This window comes from Rhipicephalus microplus, chromosome 1 (assembly GCF_043290135.1).
Source record: "Rhipicephalus microplus isolate Deutch F79 chromosome 1, USDA_Rmic, whole genome shotgun sequence".
Lineage (NCBI taxonomy): Eukaryota > Metazoa > Arthropoda > Arachnida > Ixodida > Ixodidae > Rhipicephalus > Rhipicephalus microplus.
The window spans coordinates 63,434,222-63,453,588 of record NC_134700.1 but is presented as its reverse complement, the minus strand read 5'-3'; the positions used below and the strand labels follow the sequence as shown (position 1 = coordinate 63,453,588).

General features: G+C 43.4%; 1 protein-coding gene across 1 annotated transcript in view; it reads left to right on the top strand.

Annotated features, from left to right (window-relative positions):
- The window catches only part of TppII (Tripeptidyl-peptidase II), a 236,372-nt gene that overhangs the window by 68,218 nt on the left and 148,787 nt on the right, over positions 1–19,367 (top strand). The window contains exons 11-12 of the mRNA XM_075873097.1: positions 8,947–9,080; positions 14,788–14,912. Coding sequence (XP_075729212.1) covers positions 8,947–9,080; positions 14,788–14,912 — 259 coding nt within the window. The remainder of the gene's footprint in view (positions 1–8,946; positions 9,081–14,787; positions 14,913–19,367) is intronic.

Genomic DNA, 19,367 nt, shown 5'->3' with positions numbered 1-19,367 from the left:
TTATTTTGGTAATATTGACTGGTTGTGGGTGAAGAATATACCACTAGGCATGCTTGCTTTGTAGTCATTGTGAGAAGTTTACTGTATAAACCGGAATATAAGTCGAGATATTTTCAATAAAGCAAGCTTAAGTCACCCCTCGTCTTAAATAGCGGTGTCTAGCCGACAGTGCACTGCTGTCTGGCAACATGTGGCTTGCATGTGCATGAAAAGCTGGACACAGTCATATTCGCATTCAAATCCAATAGCAGGTTGTTTTTTTTCTCTCTTGTCCGTTTTTTTATGTTCGTGATTTGCCTCCGATCTGTTCTAAGTTCTTGCTCCGCTTGACATTGTGTTTCATTTTTAGTGGTCTTTCTTTCGTTTACTGAATATGAGTAGCAGTACGAGAAGGCAGTACTCGGCTGCATTTAAACTAGAGATTGTTGAGTTCACAGAAGCGAATGGCAATATGGCTGCTCAGCGCCACTTTTGGTGTATAAAAAGAAAGCATGCATTATTGGAGGGTGCAGGAAGGGAAGCTGCAGACGTGCAATCCTCGGAAAATGTCATTTCGTGGGCGAAGTGCGGTTCATCCGCAGCTGGAGAATACGCTAGGAAACTTTGTGTGGGAATTTCATTCGTGCTCACTGCCAGTGACTGTGGATACCAGTCGCAAGAAAGCTGTGGAACTCGCTCGAGAAGCTGGGCTTATGAGAGAAGAGTTTCGTGCGCCAAACTTTTGGGTTCATGAGACGCAAACGCAATCGATTCATGAGACGCAAACGATTTTTTTTCCAGTGGCGCACATCCATCTGTCGGAAGTTTCCAGACGAGTTCGAGGACAAGCTTATAAACTTTCAGGGCTTCGTGAACCGGCTTCAGGAGCAGAACAACTACATGATGGGGCAGATTGACAATGTCGATGAGACCGCCGTGTGGTTTGACAGGCCTTTCTTGACCATGATCACGCAGCGTGGCGCCAAGGATATGAAGCTGTTGTTCGCTGGCAACGAGCACTCTCATTTAATTGTCATGCTGGTATGCATGGCAGATGGTAGAAAGTTTTCGCCTTTCATCATTTTCAAACGTAAGACAATGTCGAAGGAAGTGTTCTCGCCCGGTGCTGTCTTTCGCGTCAACAAAAAGGCCATGATGCTCGAATGGAGTCTGGAACCGTCAGCCAGGTGCACTGCTGCGTCTTTGCAGCATGCTGGTGTTAGATGCGTTTTGTGGTCACTTAATCGACACTGTGCAGCGTGCACTGGGCGATGAAAAAATGGACCTCGTCATGATACCAGGTGGTATGACGTCCACCCTCCAACCGATCGAGGTTGTGCTAAACAAGCCGTTCAAGGACCGAGTGGGGCTGGAGTACCGAAAGTGGATGTCCGACGACAACCCAAAGACACCAACGGGCCGCCTGCAGAGGCCTCCGCTTGCAAATGTTTGTGACTGGGTGCTTTTCGCCGAATTAATCGCCTAATCTTAATCCACAATCTTAAAACGAGTCCATGTTTTATAAAATAAAAACTAATACCATGCATGCGCAATGAAAATTAAAAAAAAACTATACATTTCATTGCGGCAATACAGTGAAGTTAATTTACTGTGCGAAAAAAAAAAAAAAAAGGTAATAGGTGGGATAACTGCCAGTCAGAACTAGCTCATCTGATGTAGCATACGAGAGATTTGCTTTGATGATGGTGTAGGGCGAAAAAGTTCCCGAAATTCATCCTTGCGCTACGGAAAGGCATCTACTCGGGGAAGTTTGTGAAGTGGCTGGATAACATATGACTGAATGTTTCATAGCTTGTCTTGACAGCAATGTAATCAGGCAAACTATTCCAGAGAATAATGGCACGTTGGAGTGCAGACTTGTTGTACGCGTTTGTAGAGCCGTACATACGGGAATAGCTGAGATGATTGTGTAATCTACGTGAGAGGAGATATGGTTTGTGCAGACCAGTAACGGTGATTTGGGAGGGGTGGTTGATTTCATGAAAGAATGAAATCAAGGCAATGTCACGACGGATGTTCAAGAGTGGAAGTGAAAGTTTCCGTTTTATATACGATATACTGGAATGGGGGCTGTAGTTATTGGCAATGAAGCGGCTTGCCCTATTCTGAATTTTTCCCAATGTGTCAGTTAAGTATTTTTGATGGGGAGACCAGATCGAACAGGCACATTTTAATTGAGGGCGAACCAGAGTCAAGTATGATAATTTGCGAATGCTTGAAGGTGCAGCTTTCTAATTATGTCTTAAGAGACCAAGTGACCTGGAAGGGTTGGCAGAGATCGCTTTAATGTGGTCGGACCACGATAAAGTAGGTGTAAGTATAATGCCCAAGTACCGATATTGTGTTGCAATCGAGATAATGAACTGATTAACGCTATATGAAAATTCCGATCTGCTAGATTTATGTTGAATGACATTACTTTGCATTTTGAGACATTTAGAGTCATGACCCATGTACTACACCGATTAATTACATCGAGGTCATTTTGAAGCGACAAGTGATCTTTAAAGTTTTTGATTGGACGGTAAATAATGCAGTCGTCGGCGAATACCTTGATGCAAGAAGAGACATGTTGCGGAAAATCATTTATGAATATGAGGAAAAGTATTGGTGCGAGTACGTTGCCTTGTAGTACACCTGAAGGAACATCAGTTAGAGAAGAAGAAAAATCGTTGACTGTTGTGTACTGCTGCTGATTAGATAGAAAATTGTGAAGCCATTATAGTGTACGGGAGTCTAACTTTTAGGCGGATAGTTTCAATATCAGGCGACAGTGTGCAACCCGGTCAAAAGCCTTCGAATAATCCAAGAACATGCAGTCAGTGTGATAATTATTGTCCATATTTGGATGAAGATCTGTGGTTAATTCAAACAGCTGAGTCTCACACGCAAAACCCTTTCAGAAACCGTGTTGATTTTTGAAAAATAAATAATTGGATTCCACATGTCTATAAATATGCGAAGCGATGATGTGTTCTAGCATTTTACAACAAATGCATGTAAGTGAAATAGGACAGTAATTATCACATGAGGTTTTATTTCTACTTTTGAATATTGGTATTACTTTTGCCAACTTCCAGTCAGACGGCATTGTGCTAGTTTTTAGAGACTGCCGGAACATATAGAGTAGAATTTTGCTTGAGACCATTATTGAATTTTTTAGCACCTTAGAATGGATTCCATCTACACCGCATGTCGAAGATAACTTGAGATTCTTTATGGCTATAACTATGCCGTCTAGCTCAATGTCTATTGGTTCCATGAATTGGTAGTCAAACTCGGCTACGTAGGGTATGTTTGTACTGTTCTCTTTCATGAAGGAAGTAGTGAAAAAGGAATCATGTGCCGTTGGGCATTGGCCAGCTGGAAGAGGCACGTTGTTATAACCGTGTAATAAGATGTCCTGGTTTTCGCTGGTGGGATTGATGACTTTCCAAAATTTAGCTGGGCTGTTTTTCAGTTGTGTGGATAGATCAATAGAATAATATTTGGCCTCAGCCTTACCTAAAGCAGCGCAATATGCTTTTATGCAGGTTTTATATTTGAGCCAACAAGAAGAACTGCCCGAGCACTTTGCATTATTATATAGCCGCTTTTTCTTATTCTGCATTTTCTGAAGATTTTTAGTGAACCACGGATTTGATTTATCATTGCTAATTTTAACCTGTAGTACATATTTGTCTACTAACGTACTCAAAATTTGCTTGAAAAGCAGCCAGTTCTCTTCAACAGATCGATTGTGGAAGCATGGTAGGAAAGTATTTTCAAAAAACAATGCTAGTTGACAAATAATCTTCTGATAATTGCCTTTATTATAGTCTAAAATTTGTTTTACATGTACACCAGCTACAGGTCTGGGTATCGCTACTTGGAGTAACGTGTGGTCACTGAATCTGTCCAACTAATTCGTTTTATGTATTGTGTCCGGAGCAGTAATGAGAATAAGATCTAGAATGTTTGCACCACGTGTAGGCTTCAGAACAGTTTGGAAGAGGTTAAAATCTAGAGTTAAAAAATCATTTGACGTTTGACATGGTGATGACAGCGTGGGCCTGTCAATGAGGGGAAAGTTAAAGTCGCCTTTAAAAATTTCACATGCCTTGTTCATAATGTCTCGTAGCATAATATTGAAGGAAGAAGCGAAGTCCGGCGCTCGATAGCAGCAGCCTACAAGGATTTTGGAGGAAGGGACGATACAGGCTACCCAAATTATTTCGAGATCAGTATTAGTGTTCACTAAAATTGAAGTGATGGTTTTTCTTATACCCAGCATAACGTCACCTCCTCTTTTACCAGTGTGATCACACCTGTAGATATGGTACAAACTAGCTCAGGTGAAGATTTTATCATCTCTTATGGCGGGATTTAGCCAAGTTTTTGTGAAGGCGACAATTTCAGAACTACTGTCATCCAGAAAAGTAGAGATCAAATTCTGTTATGACATAGGGCTGCGTGTGTTTGTGATTGGCAGTGATAGTGAAGTATCAGTATGCCTTGGTCGTTTACTCTGCATGCGTGCGCAACGCTGTATCTGACAGATTCAATAACCGCATTTCTGACAGTCATATATGTATATCTTGGAAGCAATTCGTAGCTTGTCCACAAAGAGCTTATACGCATTTTTATGTATTTTCGCAAATTCGGTCGGCTTCCGTCAGGCGAGCCAAATTTCTGGTGAAATGTATGCTCGTATGGAAAATGCGGGACCATTTAGTTTGTGTGCGGAGCACAGGATTTGCTCTTTATCCTTAAAGAATGTTGCTTTTGCTATTATAGGCCTCCACTTCTGTGTATTTGTCTATTCGGTGCACACGCTCAAATTGCCGTTTCGTCACAGTGACGCCAAATTTTTCCGAGCAGCAGTTTACTATTTTTCGTTCGGATTTTGCCCAGAATTCATTAGGTTCATTGTCTAGCCCAAAGAAAAGAAGGTTAAATTGCCACAGTCTCTTTTCAGAGCTATTACACCGCAATGAAATTTCTGTTACCTGGCTAGACACAGCACGCAACACATGAGCACTAGGCTCAATTACACCTGTGCTATGGGGTGACGTGGAATTGCTTTCCAAGGCCGTGACTTATCCTTTAGCAACCGAATTTCATTGCTGGATTCAACATGCTTCTCTTTCACAGCTTTCATTTCGGCTAGCAAGGTAGCCTGGCCGTCTTCAAAATTACGAATTGCATCTAGAGCTTGAGCAAATGTGTCGGCTTCAGTTTTCGTCATAGGGCCCGGGTTAGATTCAACATCACCGGCGAGAAGCAACAATAAAGAGCATAAAGCACGGCACATCTTTCATATGCTTTAGCTTATCTATGAATTTGGGTGGGAATGACACCGCAACTAGAACATAATTACTTGTTCTGTAGCGCATGGCACCTTTAAGGTAACTAACGTGTAAGAACAACCACCGTAAGCTTGGAATTCTCGGCGCGATGTCGTGCCCGAGGAGGACGGGTCCTGGCTGACTTATGAACCCTATGCAGTCTGTGCCACCACCTGGTGCCGCGATTAGAGGTTGTCAGATAGGGTAGTTTGTTTCTACCGGAACTTGCATGCAGTTCATTGAAGTGGCAGCAGCTGAAGTGGGGCAGCGGGCAGGTCACGATTCAGTTGAAGATGTACGGAAGAAACCATCCAGGAAATGACAGCCTGTAAGAACAACCACCGTAAGCAACAGAGTGCAACATGAATTCCTAATATTCACACTTATTAGGCTGCCACTTCAATTAATGATCAAGTGGGAGTAAGGGGTTGTCCCTTCTCATTGCACTAAATATTGCCTCCTATCTTACCAACAAGGCTGCATTTCTTTCCTTGTGAAACAATGTAGCTCTAAACAGTTACAAACAGTTACCAATTACAAATTTAAATGTCTTTTTGTAAGTGTTTTCAGGTCATGTAAAGGAAGTCGTTGGGTATCTGTTGTGATATAATTATTTTTGAATGTTTGCTCTTCATTTTACATTTGTATAATGCTGGTTTTTCTTTCTGTGCGTGTGTGTTTTTTTTAATAGAACAGTATAGACCGCTTATAACATAAGTCGGGAAAGTCGTGAATATCTGCACTGTAAGCGGTATCGCACTATAACGAAAACAACCTTTTTCAAGGGCTGCAACTGCGAAAAACATGTTTAGCAACAGCCACGCATGTTCAGGAATCGAAGCGTAGGATGCGTGGTGCTTACAACCTTTTAAAATTCTGAATGTTAAAAAAAAATTTAATGTCCTAAGAACCCCGTTTTTAGTGAAATGAACACGAAAAGGGGTAAAGGGGGGTCTGACAAAATAATGTACCATCACAGAAATTCGCCGACTGCTTCTCAGGCTGCCTCGATTATGCACACTGCACAGAAGCTATGTTGAATCACGTCCGAAATTTCACACATTGAAAGATGCCAATAGTCTGATATTTCATGGGCAAGCACCCGGTTTCAAGACATCGCAATCGAATCGCGAATCACGATTTGAGTGCAACATGTTCCATGCTTTTTAACCATGCTCATTCCTTCCCTTCAAGTGCAGCCCCTGCAGAAAGTTTCGTTGATTTCGTACGAAGCCACAATTTATATGGCACGTGACCAACTGCGCAACCAACGCCGATTAGGCTTAACGTGCCGTTCGGTATGTTGTCGAGGGAAGTTTGTCCAATACGTGAAGGTCCAGTGTTGAAAAGACCGCACTCAAGCACTGAATTAAGAACCGCGTGTGGGATATGAAATTCGAGTTTGTGGCCGGGAGATCAACGATGACGAAAACCTACCAAGCAAAACTGCGCACTGTTCGCAAAGGCTCTGGGGTGGCAAAGGTGATATCTGTAGTAAGCATGATAATGACTATGCTTTTCACGGCAGAAAGCTGTTAAGTGCAGTTGATAAAGACAGTATCATACATACAATGTCGCGTCGCGCGCGTCTGGGGCCATGCCAGCAACGCTAATCAGTTGGTGCCGTTCCAAAGCTTATCTGTTGCCCATACTCGGCGAGCCCGTGCAGGGTGCTGTGTTTTTTTTTCCTATTCTTCCTTCCGCCTTTCATTTGTTCACTTCGCGTCCCCTCCTTCTTCGTAACGACCTTGTCGCTCACTCCCCAGTAGCGCACCCAATGCGCCTCCTTTCATACGCACAGTCACTACCGCGATTGTGACAAAGATTTTCCGGCAACCGCATTATCACTGGTCTCTCATCTTGAGGGACTGCACAATGTGTGGTTACATGTACACGTGGTTTTATAGGAGGCTGAACGGGAGTTGAAAAAGACTGCATTGTAAGCGGTTATATTATAAGTGGTCTACACTGTAGTATGTTTATTTTCTGAGCACAGTGCTGTTTATAATGAATACAGTTTTAAAGGGGCCCTGTAACACCTTTCATAACGGTCAGAAAATGCTGCCAGTCAGTAGGCGAGGCTTTTACATGCGAGCTAAATCTTATGCAGTCGCTGAATGATTTTTAAGACTCTAAAAATTCGGACTTGCTTGATATCTCGGACTTAAAAAGTGCACTGTCAGGGCTCCCATAGGGCTAATGCATTTTTTTGACCAATTTTTTGGACGAATTCGACCCTGAAAGTTGGATTTTTCTAACTAAATCGCTTGTTTTTAGCGGCGCTAGGGAATATTATGGACGCCACCATGTTGGATTTTCCACCGTCTTGACTAAGCTTAGTGGCTTAATTTTAAAATGGCTTTTCTGCCTCCGAGATTGGAAAGCGAACGTCATATTTCAAGTTTCGGAGGCCGTGTCTGCTTTAGAAAACACGGCACGAGACCATTTTTTTTGTCTTCCGTCAGCCATAGTGGTCAGCACTGTCGTCATCGCACCATACAGGGAGGAGGTGGAGCTGCGCAGTGGTGAAGTGAATGCATGGTTGTAGTATGGCCCCTAGAATAGTCAATGTGCCGGCCACGATGGCATTTTTCGCTTGTGCGTACGATGACGATTTCGTGCGCAGAGCGCACAGACGAAGACATTTTTTGCCAGGTTATGCCGCAGCGGGAGAGCGGTTCGAATGATGATGACGATGATCTCTCACAGCCGTCGGCGGCGGAGATAGCCATCACGGTGACACTTTTGTCAAGCATTTACTGTGACGATGTCACCTTGGTGCAAATACGGGCAAACCAAATTGCTTTCAAGTGTAGTATGAGGCAAGGCAGAATCATGAACTTTTTTTAAGCCTGCCTGATGCAATAAAGTTCATATTTCTGATCATTTCTTTTTTCGATCTTCATTTTTCAGTTAATTTTTGACCTGAGTTCATTTTTCGATCCCCGCCAGGTCCGAAAAATCAGTCGACAACCGTAGCATGTGCTGGAATTTAAAATTAATTCTCAAAGTCAGCTAGAAATCGCTCGTTATTCTCTAAACAAATGATGCCATAAACCCACACGACAGATCCACGGCCACTGGCTGATTTCAGCACCATGAGCTGCATACTCACTCTGGCTGCCGTGGTACGCCACCGCATGCCCACACGCACGCAGTTATGCTGAAAATAAGTTACACATTGAGAGAAAAAGAAAGAAAGAATAAGGTCATGACGTGTGCTCATGATGAACAGACGTAGCTTTTTTCTCTTCTGACATAATTGCGCTCGCTGGGACGAAAGGAGAAAGTGTGCGAAAATGACTAATGCCGCTCATATTATGAGAAGTTGTTCAATTTCCCCGTGTCATTTGGGAGGCAATGAACTCCTACTGAAGCTATTGGATGGTTACTTAGAAAAGTCTTGCAGGGCTCCTGTGAGGGGTTGGTCTGTGCTCTTTACATCCTTTTATGAATCATTTGAAGAAAATATTTTGTTCTCTCATTTGAAATAACTGTGGGGAGTTTGAATTGTTGTATCTGTCTTCATAATGGAGTGTTCAGTAATGACTTTGTCGACTGGTGTGGTGGGGTGAGCCCTGCAACTGTAATGAGTGACTGTGGGCGGGGTGGGGGGCAGCCCAGATGGTGACCTAGGCGTGAGTGTGTGTGCCCCTGGTGGCGCCATCACATCGGTGGCCAGGTGGACCCTCAAGGGCAGCCAACTGCTCAATGGCACTTCCATGAGCTCCCCACATGCAGCTGGTGTCGTAGGTGAGCCCCACTCTGACTGCTTTAACAACACAACTCTATTCTATATACTAGCGTTTACAGAGATGTCAGAAGTCACAGAGGTACTGTTTGGCACTTGCAGGAGTTTATTGTGGCACTGTGTAGTGTTTGATACGTAAAGGGAACATTTTTGATATACTAAGTGCATTCATTTCACATGGAACTTCCAAGAGCACGTTACTATTTTATTCGATACAGACGATAATTTTGTAGACCCTGTCACAATTCATCTGCCGTCACTTGTGTAACAAGTTATGGCATCTTCGGCTGAGGTGCACTGGCACCGTGACGGTGGAAAGAAAGTTACGTCAAACATCACCCGAGTTTCACGCCTCGCTACAGGCAATCTGAACGTGTGAACCACGAAAATCGAATCTGCTACGGCAGCTCCCTATGCGAGAGACGTCATTTAGCAGACAACAATTTCCAGCGTCCTGTTTGTACTGGTAATAAGAGAGCAAACAACAAAAAATCAAACTATGAGAGACACTTGCAAGATGCTACGTGTCCAGTGGGTGCGCATCTGTTCTCCAGGGGGTCGTGCTACATCGCTTCTGTACCAACTAGAAGCTTACGGTAATTTTCACATCGCCTTCGGTGTCCAGTGACATCCTGGCAGCAAAAGTAGCTTTTTTGCGAGTACAGTTGGACGATGTAAGCTTACGCACGCTTTTTCTGCCCCGTCCGGCCGTGTTATGCTGCAGCGCCAGCTGTAAATTACGCCCGAAATGATGGAACGTCAGCGCGTCGTCTGCCGGCACGCTCGAGCTAACAGGATTGCATCACGCTCCACCGTCGACCTCTGTGGTGCCACCTTGGCGTGCACTCATGTCGTGGCCGGCCCAGCCGAACATGCGGCACCGCACACGTGGTGCTCAGGCACCACGTACGGCACGGTACAAGTGCACTGAGAATGCCACCGGTGCCGCCAGCCGAAGATGCTTTTAGTGAACACCAAGAATTGGTGGAACAAGCAAATGTTTCGACCAGAAAGCATTACTTTGCACCAATCGTCGTCCACTCCATTATTCGAGTGGCGGCAACTGTTGTAAAGAGTGTATTGGAGAAGTGTTCCCAGTCTCGGCTTACATTCACTAAAGAACGGCTAGTGACATGTTGCCACTCATGTAGAAAGCACATGACATGTCTCTCTTGTACAGTAGACTCTCAGTAAGAGGAAATCTCTTAAACAAAACTACGATGTAAGCAGAGCTGCCTCTAGCACAATTAGTTTCATACTTGCAATATGCAGTCTTATTCACCTCTCAGTAAATGGGACTCCCATTAAAAGGAACTTATCTTCCTGGTCCTTTCTGATTCTATTTAATGAGAGTACACTGTAATAGGAGAGAACCAACTCAGGGTGATGGACTTGGAGGTGGTCCATCATGTTTAATTCCTTTTTTTTACTTCATGATTCTAAGACAGTCACAATTTTCTCGTACTTGTGATGAAGTAATTTATTGCTTTTAGTGGAGATTTTTTAACATCTAAAATAACTGAAAATATCATCGCAGTTGTTAACAGTACTCACAATGCGATATGATTGGTAACGTCACTTTACATTTTGTTAGAATGATAATAGTGCATGCTAAGTGAGGTGCATCCACTGCTCAGAATTGTTGCCTTATAGAAAGGCTCAGTCTTTTTTTAGTGCTAACAGTATAGGGGATGTTATTAGCAGTAGTTGTAACGTAAATGTTAAGAAAAGTGGGCAAAAAGAAAACTTGCTGGTGGCAAATTATTTTTTCATCCACATTTCTTTCTTCACATTTACATTATAATTACTGCTACTAGCATCCCCTATACTTTCCTGGGCATGATTCATTACATGTAATAAATATTCTGTCTAAAGAAAAGAAAAAAATGAGCCCTTTGCAGTTCTTTTCTTCAGATTTTTTGGAAGAAACTTTTCAGATACCGTCTTTGCTCTCATAATTTGCACATTTTTTTCACAATTTTGGTTCTCTGAAAACGTGGTGTGCAAATTACACTGGGATTTTGTGAACACATGCGAAATAATGTGCTGGACACACATAAAAAAATTAATGAAAGTAAGTTGGATCACAAACAAAGTGTACTTGCTTATTTAAAAGGATTAGCACATATTTAAAACATACAGAGCTGGTCACACATGGTCCAGGCGGAACCACTAGTCGAGGTGTTCGATTGAGAATCATCACCGCGGCCACTGTTGCCATTACCCTAAAGGGCATCATCTTCCGTTCCATCGAGCGCGTTAGAGTGCCCCATTTCTTGAAGCTTTTCTCGACGATGCTGGGAGAAGTTTTGTCCCACGATACGGTGATACTGGAACACCTAAGAGTTTGCACATAATTGAAAAGGCCTTCTTCAACGACAGGAAACTTGTATTAACAGGCGCACCTGTTCTGCTTTCTGCCATACTGATTGGGTCAATCGTCATACGTTGAAGAACACACTGAAGGGCTCGGCAGTAGCACGGTTCCTGTCTTCTTCAGCAATTTTTAGAACAGGAAGCTTGAGTTTCACCTTATACATGTAGATGAGAATTGTATCCCATCGCATGGGAATAATAAAACTGCGACGAACGGATGGCGAAATCTAACGTTCTGAAATCAACCAAGCGTGCGTGACAGAGTGGACGCAGAGAACAAGCTTGAAAACAGTTGGCACAACAAGGCGACACACCTCCGATGCAGAAAGTGGTTGGTGCTGTGACGCGAGCATGTATTCTCGTGATCGTAAAAATGAGGAAATAGAGGGAGGCAAACACTCGAGGATTTTGACTTAAAAGCAGTTACAGTGGTTCTCAGATAAAGGGACTTCGCATTTGCAGCCCGCTCGACTGCAGTTGCCTGCTCGGCGAGCCACGCGCCCGTCCAAAGCATCCAAAGATTCAAAGTCTCTTCGCGCAAGCGCTAGCAAGCTGGCCTGGGCTGGTCAGAAGCGCTTAATATGTGAGCGAATATTTTTTTAGCAAAGCTGTCAGAATTAGGCTTGTGTGGATATTCGAATGCATCGAATATTCGAACGAATAGTAGAGTTTTTGAATTCACTTCGATTTGAATTTAAATTATAAAAAATTTCGGAAGTATTCGTAATGATCGATAGGTGCATAATAATATTTCACATATAACCGGTTGTTAAGTTGGTTTCACTGCTGTGTAGTGGTGCTAAGCCGTGGAACTATTTTTTCAAGGGAAATTCGCTCTGCCGCAAAGCCCCCTATCAAATTGAAAGGGCCCCCGTAACACTTATTGAGCATGGTCAGAAAACGCTGCCGATTGGTAGTTGAAGCTATTGAGAACATGCGAGCCAAATATTATAGCACAGCATGCGGCCTGCTATTCACAAACAATTCTCAATGTCGAAGCATGGCGCGCTCGGTCGTTACTGGGCCTGCCGCGGGAGGCTGGCACTTGTCCACACGTATGTGCGATCGCATTGAAAAGCCTCTTATTTGAAGAATAAAAGTGTTCAAGGCCACGAGGCATATGTGACGTGCCTTCAAGATCCATGCCATCCCTTCCTGCTTAGCGTCTAGCGCTTTTGTGGGAACGAGAAGAAAGAATGCAAATACAGCGTGCGAAGAATCTTTGCAACTCTGCACGGATTTTAAAAATTTTTTGTGGCGGTGAGTTCTTGCGGCAATAAGCTTCTCAAGTGAATTCATTCTATGGTTTCTTGAAAAAGTGTAGCAGGGCCCCTTTGAATGAAGATGTTATGCTCCAATCACTTCATTATTTTATTAAGCCTAAAACAAGTTATGATGGCTTATATGTATATGCCCTAAGTATAATAAGTTTTAAAATGTTACATATTTTACAGGCTATCACTCGCATCCTACCAAAAGTAAAATCATGCTACTACTCAAAAGTTGTTTATGCATGTGCGAATACTGATTTTGTCATCAAATAATTTCGAATCGACTTCGAATGGTATGACATATAAAAAAATGGGAATATTTATATGACCTAACCAACCTGCATAATATTTTTTAAATTGAAATAGTGGCTCTACGCAAATGTCATTTTTTTTCCCTTTAAAGAAAGTCGTAACAACCTTGAGTTGTAGGGGGATACGAGGTTTGTTAGGGTGCGAGTGATAATCTGTAAAATATTTAATATTTCAAAATTTATTATACTTGGAGAACATCGACCGCCATAACAAGCTTTCAAGCTTAATAAAATGATGAATTGATTTGAGGGTAACATGTTCCTTTAAAGAGGCCCTGCAACACTTTTTCAAGTAGCCATGGCCAGTAAAGATGCTTGTTGCCTCACAGATTTATCCCCGCAAATCTTTTAGAATCAGTTCAGTACGATTGCAGTTTCATAAATTTGTTGCATGCTGCGATTGCACTCTCTTCTTGTCCTGACGAAAGAGTTGGAAGCTAAGTAGGGAGGGATGGCATGGGGAAAGAAAAAAAACATCACATGTGCCTTGTGACATTGAGCACTTTTTCTCTTTTATTTTTTCTTCGAATACGTGGCCTTTCAGTGTTATCGCGCACGTACTCGTACTCCCCGTTCTGGTAACGACAAACTCGCCATGCTCAAATCAGCCAATGCCTGTGACCAGAGCCGTATATTTCTTCTTGGGTGTGACAAGTGATTTTTAAGCTTGTAGTGTCATTTGCCGAGGGAAGAGAGCAATTTTTAGTTTTGAAAATGTATTGCAAATTGCAGGCCGCGTGCTGAGCTATAATATTTGCCTCACGTGTTTTCGGTAGCCTCGACTACCGATCGGTAGGGTTTTCTGACCATGCTCAGCAAGTGTTGTAGTGCGTCAAGAAATTGAAGGGGGGGGGGGGCTTCGCGGTACAGCGAATTTTCTCTAAAAAGGTGCTCTCGCGGCGTAGCATCCCTTCAGTGCAGTGAAACCATCTCTACAGGTGGTTACATGGGGACTAATATACACCTATTCGTTCATTGCGAATACGTTGAAATTTTCGATAGTTTAAATTTGATGTGAATACTCAACTATCCATTGGAATATTTGAACATTCGCACAAGCCAATTGTTCTGACTTCCTTTGAATTACAAAAAAAAAAGTTGCATAGTGGTCCCATTTTAATTTAAAAAATTTATTGTGCAGGTTAGTTAGATCATGATAAGTATGCCTATTTTTTTTTATATTCCATATATACTATTCAAATTTGACTCCAAATTATTCAACCAAAATCACTATTCGCTTTGAACTTGCTTCGAACCTAAATTTCGCACAGGTCTAGTCAAAATATTATTGGTGCACAAATTATGTGAGTAAACATGGTATATTGCAAGGGCTGTTATGGCATGGGGCATAGCTCTGCAGTCGGTTATGATAGCTTCATATGTTGTAGCTAACATTTTCTTATTCAATTCAATTTTTTTAGCATAAAGCATACAAGGCAGTTACGTCAATTTGTGGCAAGTATGGGAAAACGTCATTAGGATGGGTGCCACTGCCCTTAATGAAGAAAGTACACACTTTTACTGTGCGTTTATTCAGCCTAGAGAAGTATTTTTAGAGGCTGTGACTGTGTGATTCAAGCAGAGGAGGTCTTACTTGATTGCACATAAGAGAAGCCTTGGCTTGCAGTTTCGATATTTTTTTTCTTGCCTTCGTCCCTTGTTGAAACATTGGTTTGTTTGTTCGCCCACTGGTGCTGCGTGTCCAGTTTGTCTTGGGTTTATAGCTAGTTTGGTATGTAATCACTGCGCAGCACTGTTGCTGTCTGGGATGGTGGCTCGTGGGCTGCCATATTCACCCTACAGCGTGCGTCGGGCCCTTGAGAACAGTGCCCAGCCCACGCAGGATCCCTTCAGCATGGGACACGGCCTGCTACAGGTAGGGTAGGGAAACAACCACATTGGGAAGTACTCTTTCAGTAAACAAAGCTACTTACAGTTGGTCACTTAGGTAGAAAGTGATTGTAGTGTCTGCAATACCATCACTTGAAAGTAGAGCTGCGCAAAATTTCGGGTGCATAACAAGTTTTAATACTGAACTGTGAGTGCGAATCAAATTGAATATTTTTTAATATTCCTGAAATATTTCTTTACTACTTTGAAGTGAAATTGCAGTAAAACATTTGGAGAGGATTTCTAAGCATTATAATGATATAGCGACATTAAAGTTTCTTTTGGCTAGGTTGATGAAACAGTACGAAACAAGTATGAAACAAGTACGAAACAAGTACGAAACAGCACCCTGCCAGTGCTGTTTCGTACTTGTCTTATCAAGAATGAGGCAATGCAAAGGCTGAATTGTGTTTGCGTGCATGACTTGATTCAACCAAAGTGTTGCCAACGGCACTTTACACATAAAAGGCTTCGATGTCGTTTTCTCAGACTCTCCTCCTCTTTCAACTTCTAGGGAAGCTTAACTGATCCGGTGAACAAGGGTGAGCTCCCTTTGAGTATGGAGTTCCAAATTTGCCACGTAAACATAAGTATATGTAAGAAACATCTTAAGAGGCCCTGCTTCGGAAACAGGTTTGTTTTTGGAGCATAGCGTTATCAACTCTTATAGGTTCTGTATTTTTATAACCTTATTTCAGTTATGCAATTGTTTTAATACAATGTATAGTTTTGAAACTATTAAATAGTTTCTGTATTGACAGGAGCAAGATTTATTTTTAAACTGTGAGAGTGAAAAAGCAAGTCAGCGTGTCTCAATGACCTGGAATTAATGCTGTATGCTGTAAAACAAAAAGGGATTTTCTAAACCCATTTGAACAAAAGTGATGGCACAAAACGGAGAGTTGGCCTACTTGATTCGTGCTCATATTGGAACAGCTAAGCACAAGCAAAGACATGACGATACGAGCGCTGACTGACAACTGAGTGCTTTATTCAAATGAAGCAGGAAAGTAAAGAAAAGAAAGAAGAACAAAACGTGCATGCACCATTTGCACACTTGTGCACCAAACTTTTTTACCTGCGCCATCCTGCACTGTACAACCCCTGTTCTGGCAAATTTGTTTATCAGTGCGGTGCTGTGCCGTAGCACCCAAATTTAGTCCTAGAGTATGACAGCCATCAAGCCCTGTGCTCGAAAATGTAGCTGCAACATTGTGTTTCATTTGAACAGTTCTAGTTTCAGCTTTGTCAAGGCTGTTATTGTGCGAGCAGTGAAGTTTGATGATTTGATTCTAAGGGCATGGGCGTGAGTGCTGGAGTGCGCGCTATCTGAACACACAGTGCCACTGGCTTCTGAACCCTCCTACGTGCTGCGCTCTCAATGCGAAGAGACTGTGCGAAAAAAGCATCTCTTCCTGGTGCTGCTGACATGGCTTTATTCTCTTACACCAGCGTTTTATTAGATTTACGTGATATCGGATGCGAAAGAGTTAGCTGCCAGCCTGACTTCGTATAACCATACAACTTGTCGCTGTCACATTCATTGTTTCGGCCCTGTAATGAAACAGATTTTTTATAACTTGGGGGGGGGGGGGGGGACGGGGGACGGCAGTATTCAGAATAAGAAAAAAGGATGATGGTAATGGTGCTCAAAAAAAGTGGGGGCGGTTCCTGAAACAGCCTAGCAAAGGCAGGTGCAGAAAACAGCTCATGAGCGCATGCATGTATATTTTCGTTCTTGTCTCCGCTTTGCGTGGTTATACGACGCTTATTGACTTGGCGGTTGACGCTTGCGCGTTTAGATCAAAATAAAATGGGCAGCATACTTAACCAAAGTAGTCACAGTTTCACTGCAAGGGAGAAGCAATGAATGAAAATGAAACAAATTGAAATGTAATTGAGAGTTAAACCTGCTCATAATGAACCTCCATATAATGAATTCCTCGATACACTCAAAGCTCGTTGTAACGTAACCGGATATAACAAAATAATGGATATAATGAAGTAAATGAAATTCCCCTTGAAAGCTACGTTGAGTACCATGCATTTTAAACCTCGTTGTAACAAAGTAAAATTGACCAGTACATGGATATAATGAGCTAAATTAGTCTATCAAATAGTCTATAAAAAACCCGACCGTAGTGTGTTAAGTATATCGTTTTCTGCGAAGTTTGACGCTCGTTCGGCGCGGCTCTTTCAAAACAGCCACTCCCCGCACGGCTGGGAGAGCCGTCCTCCTCACACAGCCGCGGAGAGGATTGAGGAAGCGCTCAGCGGGTAATATAACCGAGAAGCGGCGCCGCGGTGCAAAGCGATTTCCCTCTCACGACGGCAACGACTGTGTCTCCGCTGCTACATGGCTGCTACCCTCTGCACTGAGAAAGGAGGACTCTCGGTGATAGCTTTCTTTTTTTTTTTTTCCTCTCTCCGCGCGCAGCCTTGAAAGGAGAAGGGTCTCTGTATACGTGCAGAGACGGAAAAGGGAGAAGCGTAGAAGCGTGGACTTAGCATAGCACAGGCCGACACCCCTGGGGGTGTCGCACAGGGGCGTTGCAGATCGGCATTTGAGAGAGGGCGAACAGTCCGCCACAGTGTTTTCTTTCCTTTTCTTTTCTTTCTTCTCGCGCAGCATTGAGGCAGTGGTGCCTCTGCTGGATTGGGCAAGGTGCTGAGAGCATTTTCGGAGTGCTGTATGTTCAAATTAACCGTCGCAAGTACTTGCACATTCGAATTACAGGACGTTTTCGCTCATTGGAATACACATAGCTTTGTTGGGACCTCAGCGTGAGTTCGAATGACCCAAAAGTTCGAAATAATAAGATTCGAGTGAGTTTATTTTCTGCGTCGCGGTACATCGGGCCACGAGGCTGTTTCTTTCTTTGCATGCTTATAGGTGTGCGCCCATCTGAGCATACATTGCCACAAACTGTTATAATCGATATAACGATTTAATGGATATAACGAAATATTTGTGGCTCTCCTTCAACTTCATTATAACGAGGTATCAGTGTTTAACGAAGTTTTTCTATTCCCCGCCGTTACCCCATAGGAGCACATGTAATTGTGACCTCTATGTAACGAAGTGACAGCGAGATACATCCTTGATAAAACGAATTTTTGCTACGGACAATCGGGAATTTCACTCCAAATTTTGTAGTTTTGGCACGAGCATGCATCTTCCGCGGTTGCGCCACCGCCGATGAAGCGCAAAGTGGCAGCGGCGGGCACGGCACACTCTTGGCCTAGCAACTTTCATCATGCGAGAGCCAGCGCTGGTTATTGTGCACGGGTGTGTGCGTGGCTAGCAGGTGGGCTTGCGGCCCACAAGGGGCCCACGAGCTCGCATTGCTGCCATTCATGCCGCTGCCGATACATGCGTGGCTATGCTCTCCCCCTCTCTCCAAACCAAAATCAAAAGAAAACTAGTTTTTCATTGGCAGTGCCGTGCTTTTAGTTAGCTTCACATGTGGGGTCACACTGCATATGGAGGGCACTTTACCGAATAGTTTTTCGCGGTATTCGTGTTGCTTGCTCTTCGTTTTCGACGCCGTGCGTGCGTGCATGGCTTGACTGCGTGCTCATGATGTGGTTCAGCTTTGCTTTGTTTTATTTTTTTCTTGTGGACAGCCAGATCGTCACTACCAAATGGACGTCAGATTAGGGGCTGATGAAAACTCCGAGACCACACAGACAACAATGGATCTTCAGTGGTTGACTCGCCATGCACTTCCGTCTTGCACCGCGTCGCGAGTTCGCGGGACCGTAGCCTTCGTGATTAGCCGATTAGCTCTGGCAACAACACGACGGCTCGTTAAATGCAACACAATGAATGTGATGGCATCAAATTGTAATGTTATACGAAGTAAGGCTGTCAGCCAATGCTTTTGGATTCGATGTTGCGGAACTCATAGAAAATGCTGGTGCAGGCAAATACGGCGGCTCCAGAGACGTGCTCTTTTTCCCAGTCTCTTCGCGTTGAAAGCATACCGATGCTTGCTAGATAGTGTGCGCACCAGCGATCATGACCACTGTTGCTACTCAAGCGACCCCCCCCCCCTTCCCCTTCCCTGTTCTTTCATGATCCTTAATGATGGATATCCTTTCTGTTTTTGAGCATTCGACGGCAGTTCTAACACATAGGGAAGGGTGGGGGGGGGGGGGGGTAGTTATTAGGTGCGGCTTCTAAGCGATAGAGATGGGCCGGCTTATTTGATCTCTGCTTCAGCAGTACTCACGTGCCTTTACCCGCTTGTAAATGTTACGCTGCACGGGGGCGTGATATCAAATTCAACTTGTGACGGAACATGGTGGGGATAGTGAAAACCCACCGAGAGTGTCCATATAAGTGCTATCACAATAATACTGCAGTTTTTTACCGCTAAATAGGCGTCATAGGTTAGTTCTGCCTTTAGCTCTCATCTGTTTAATTTGTGCATTTATT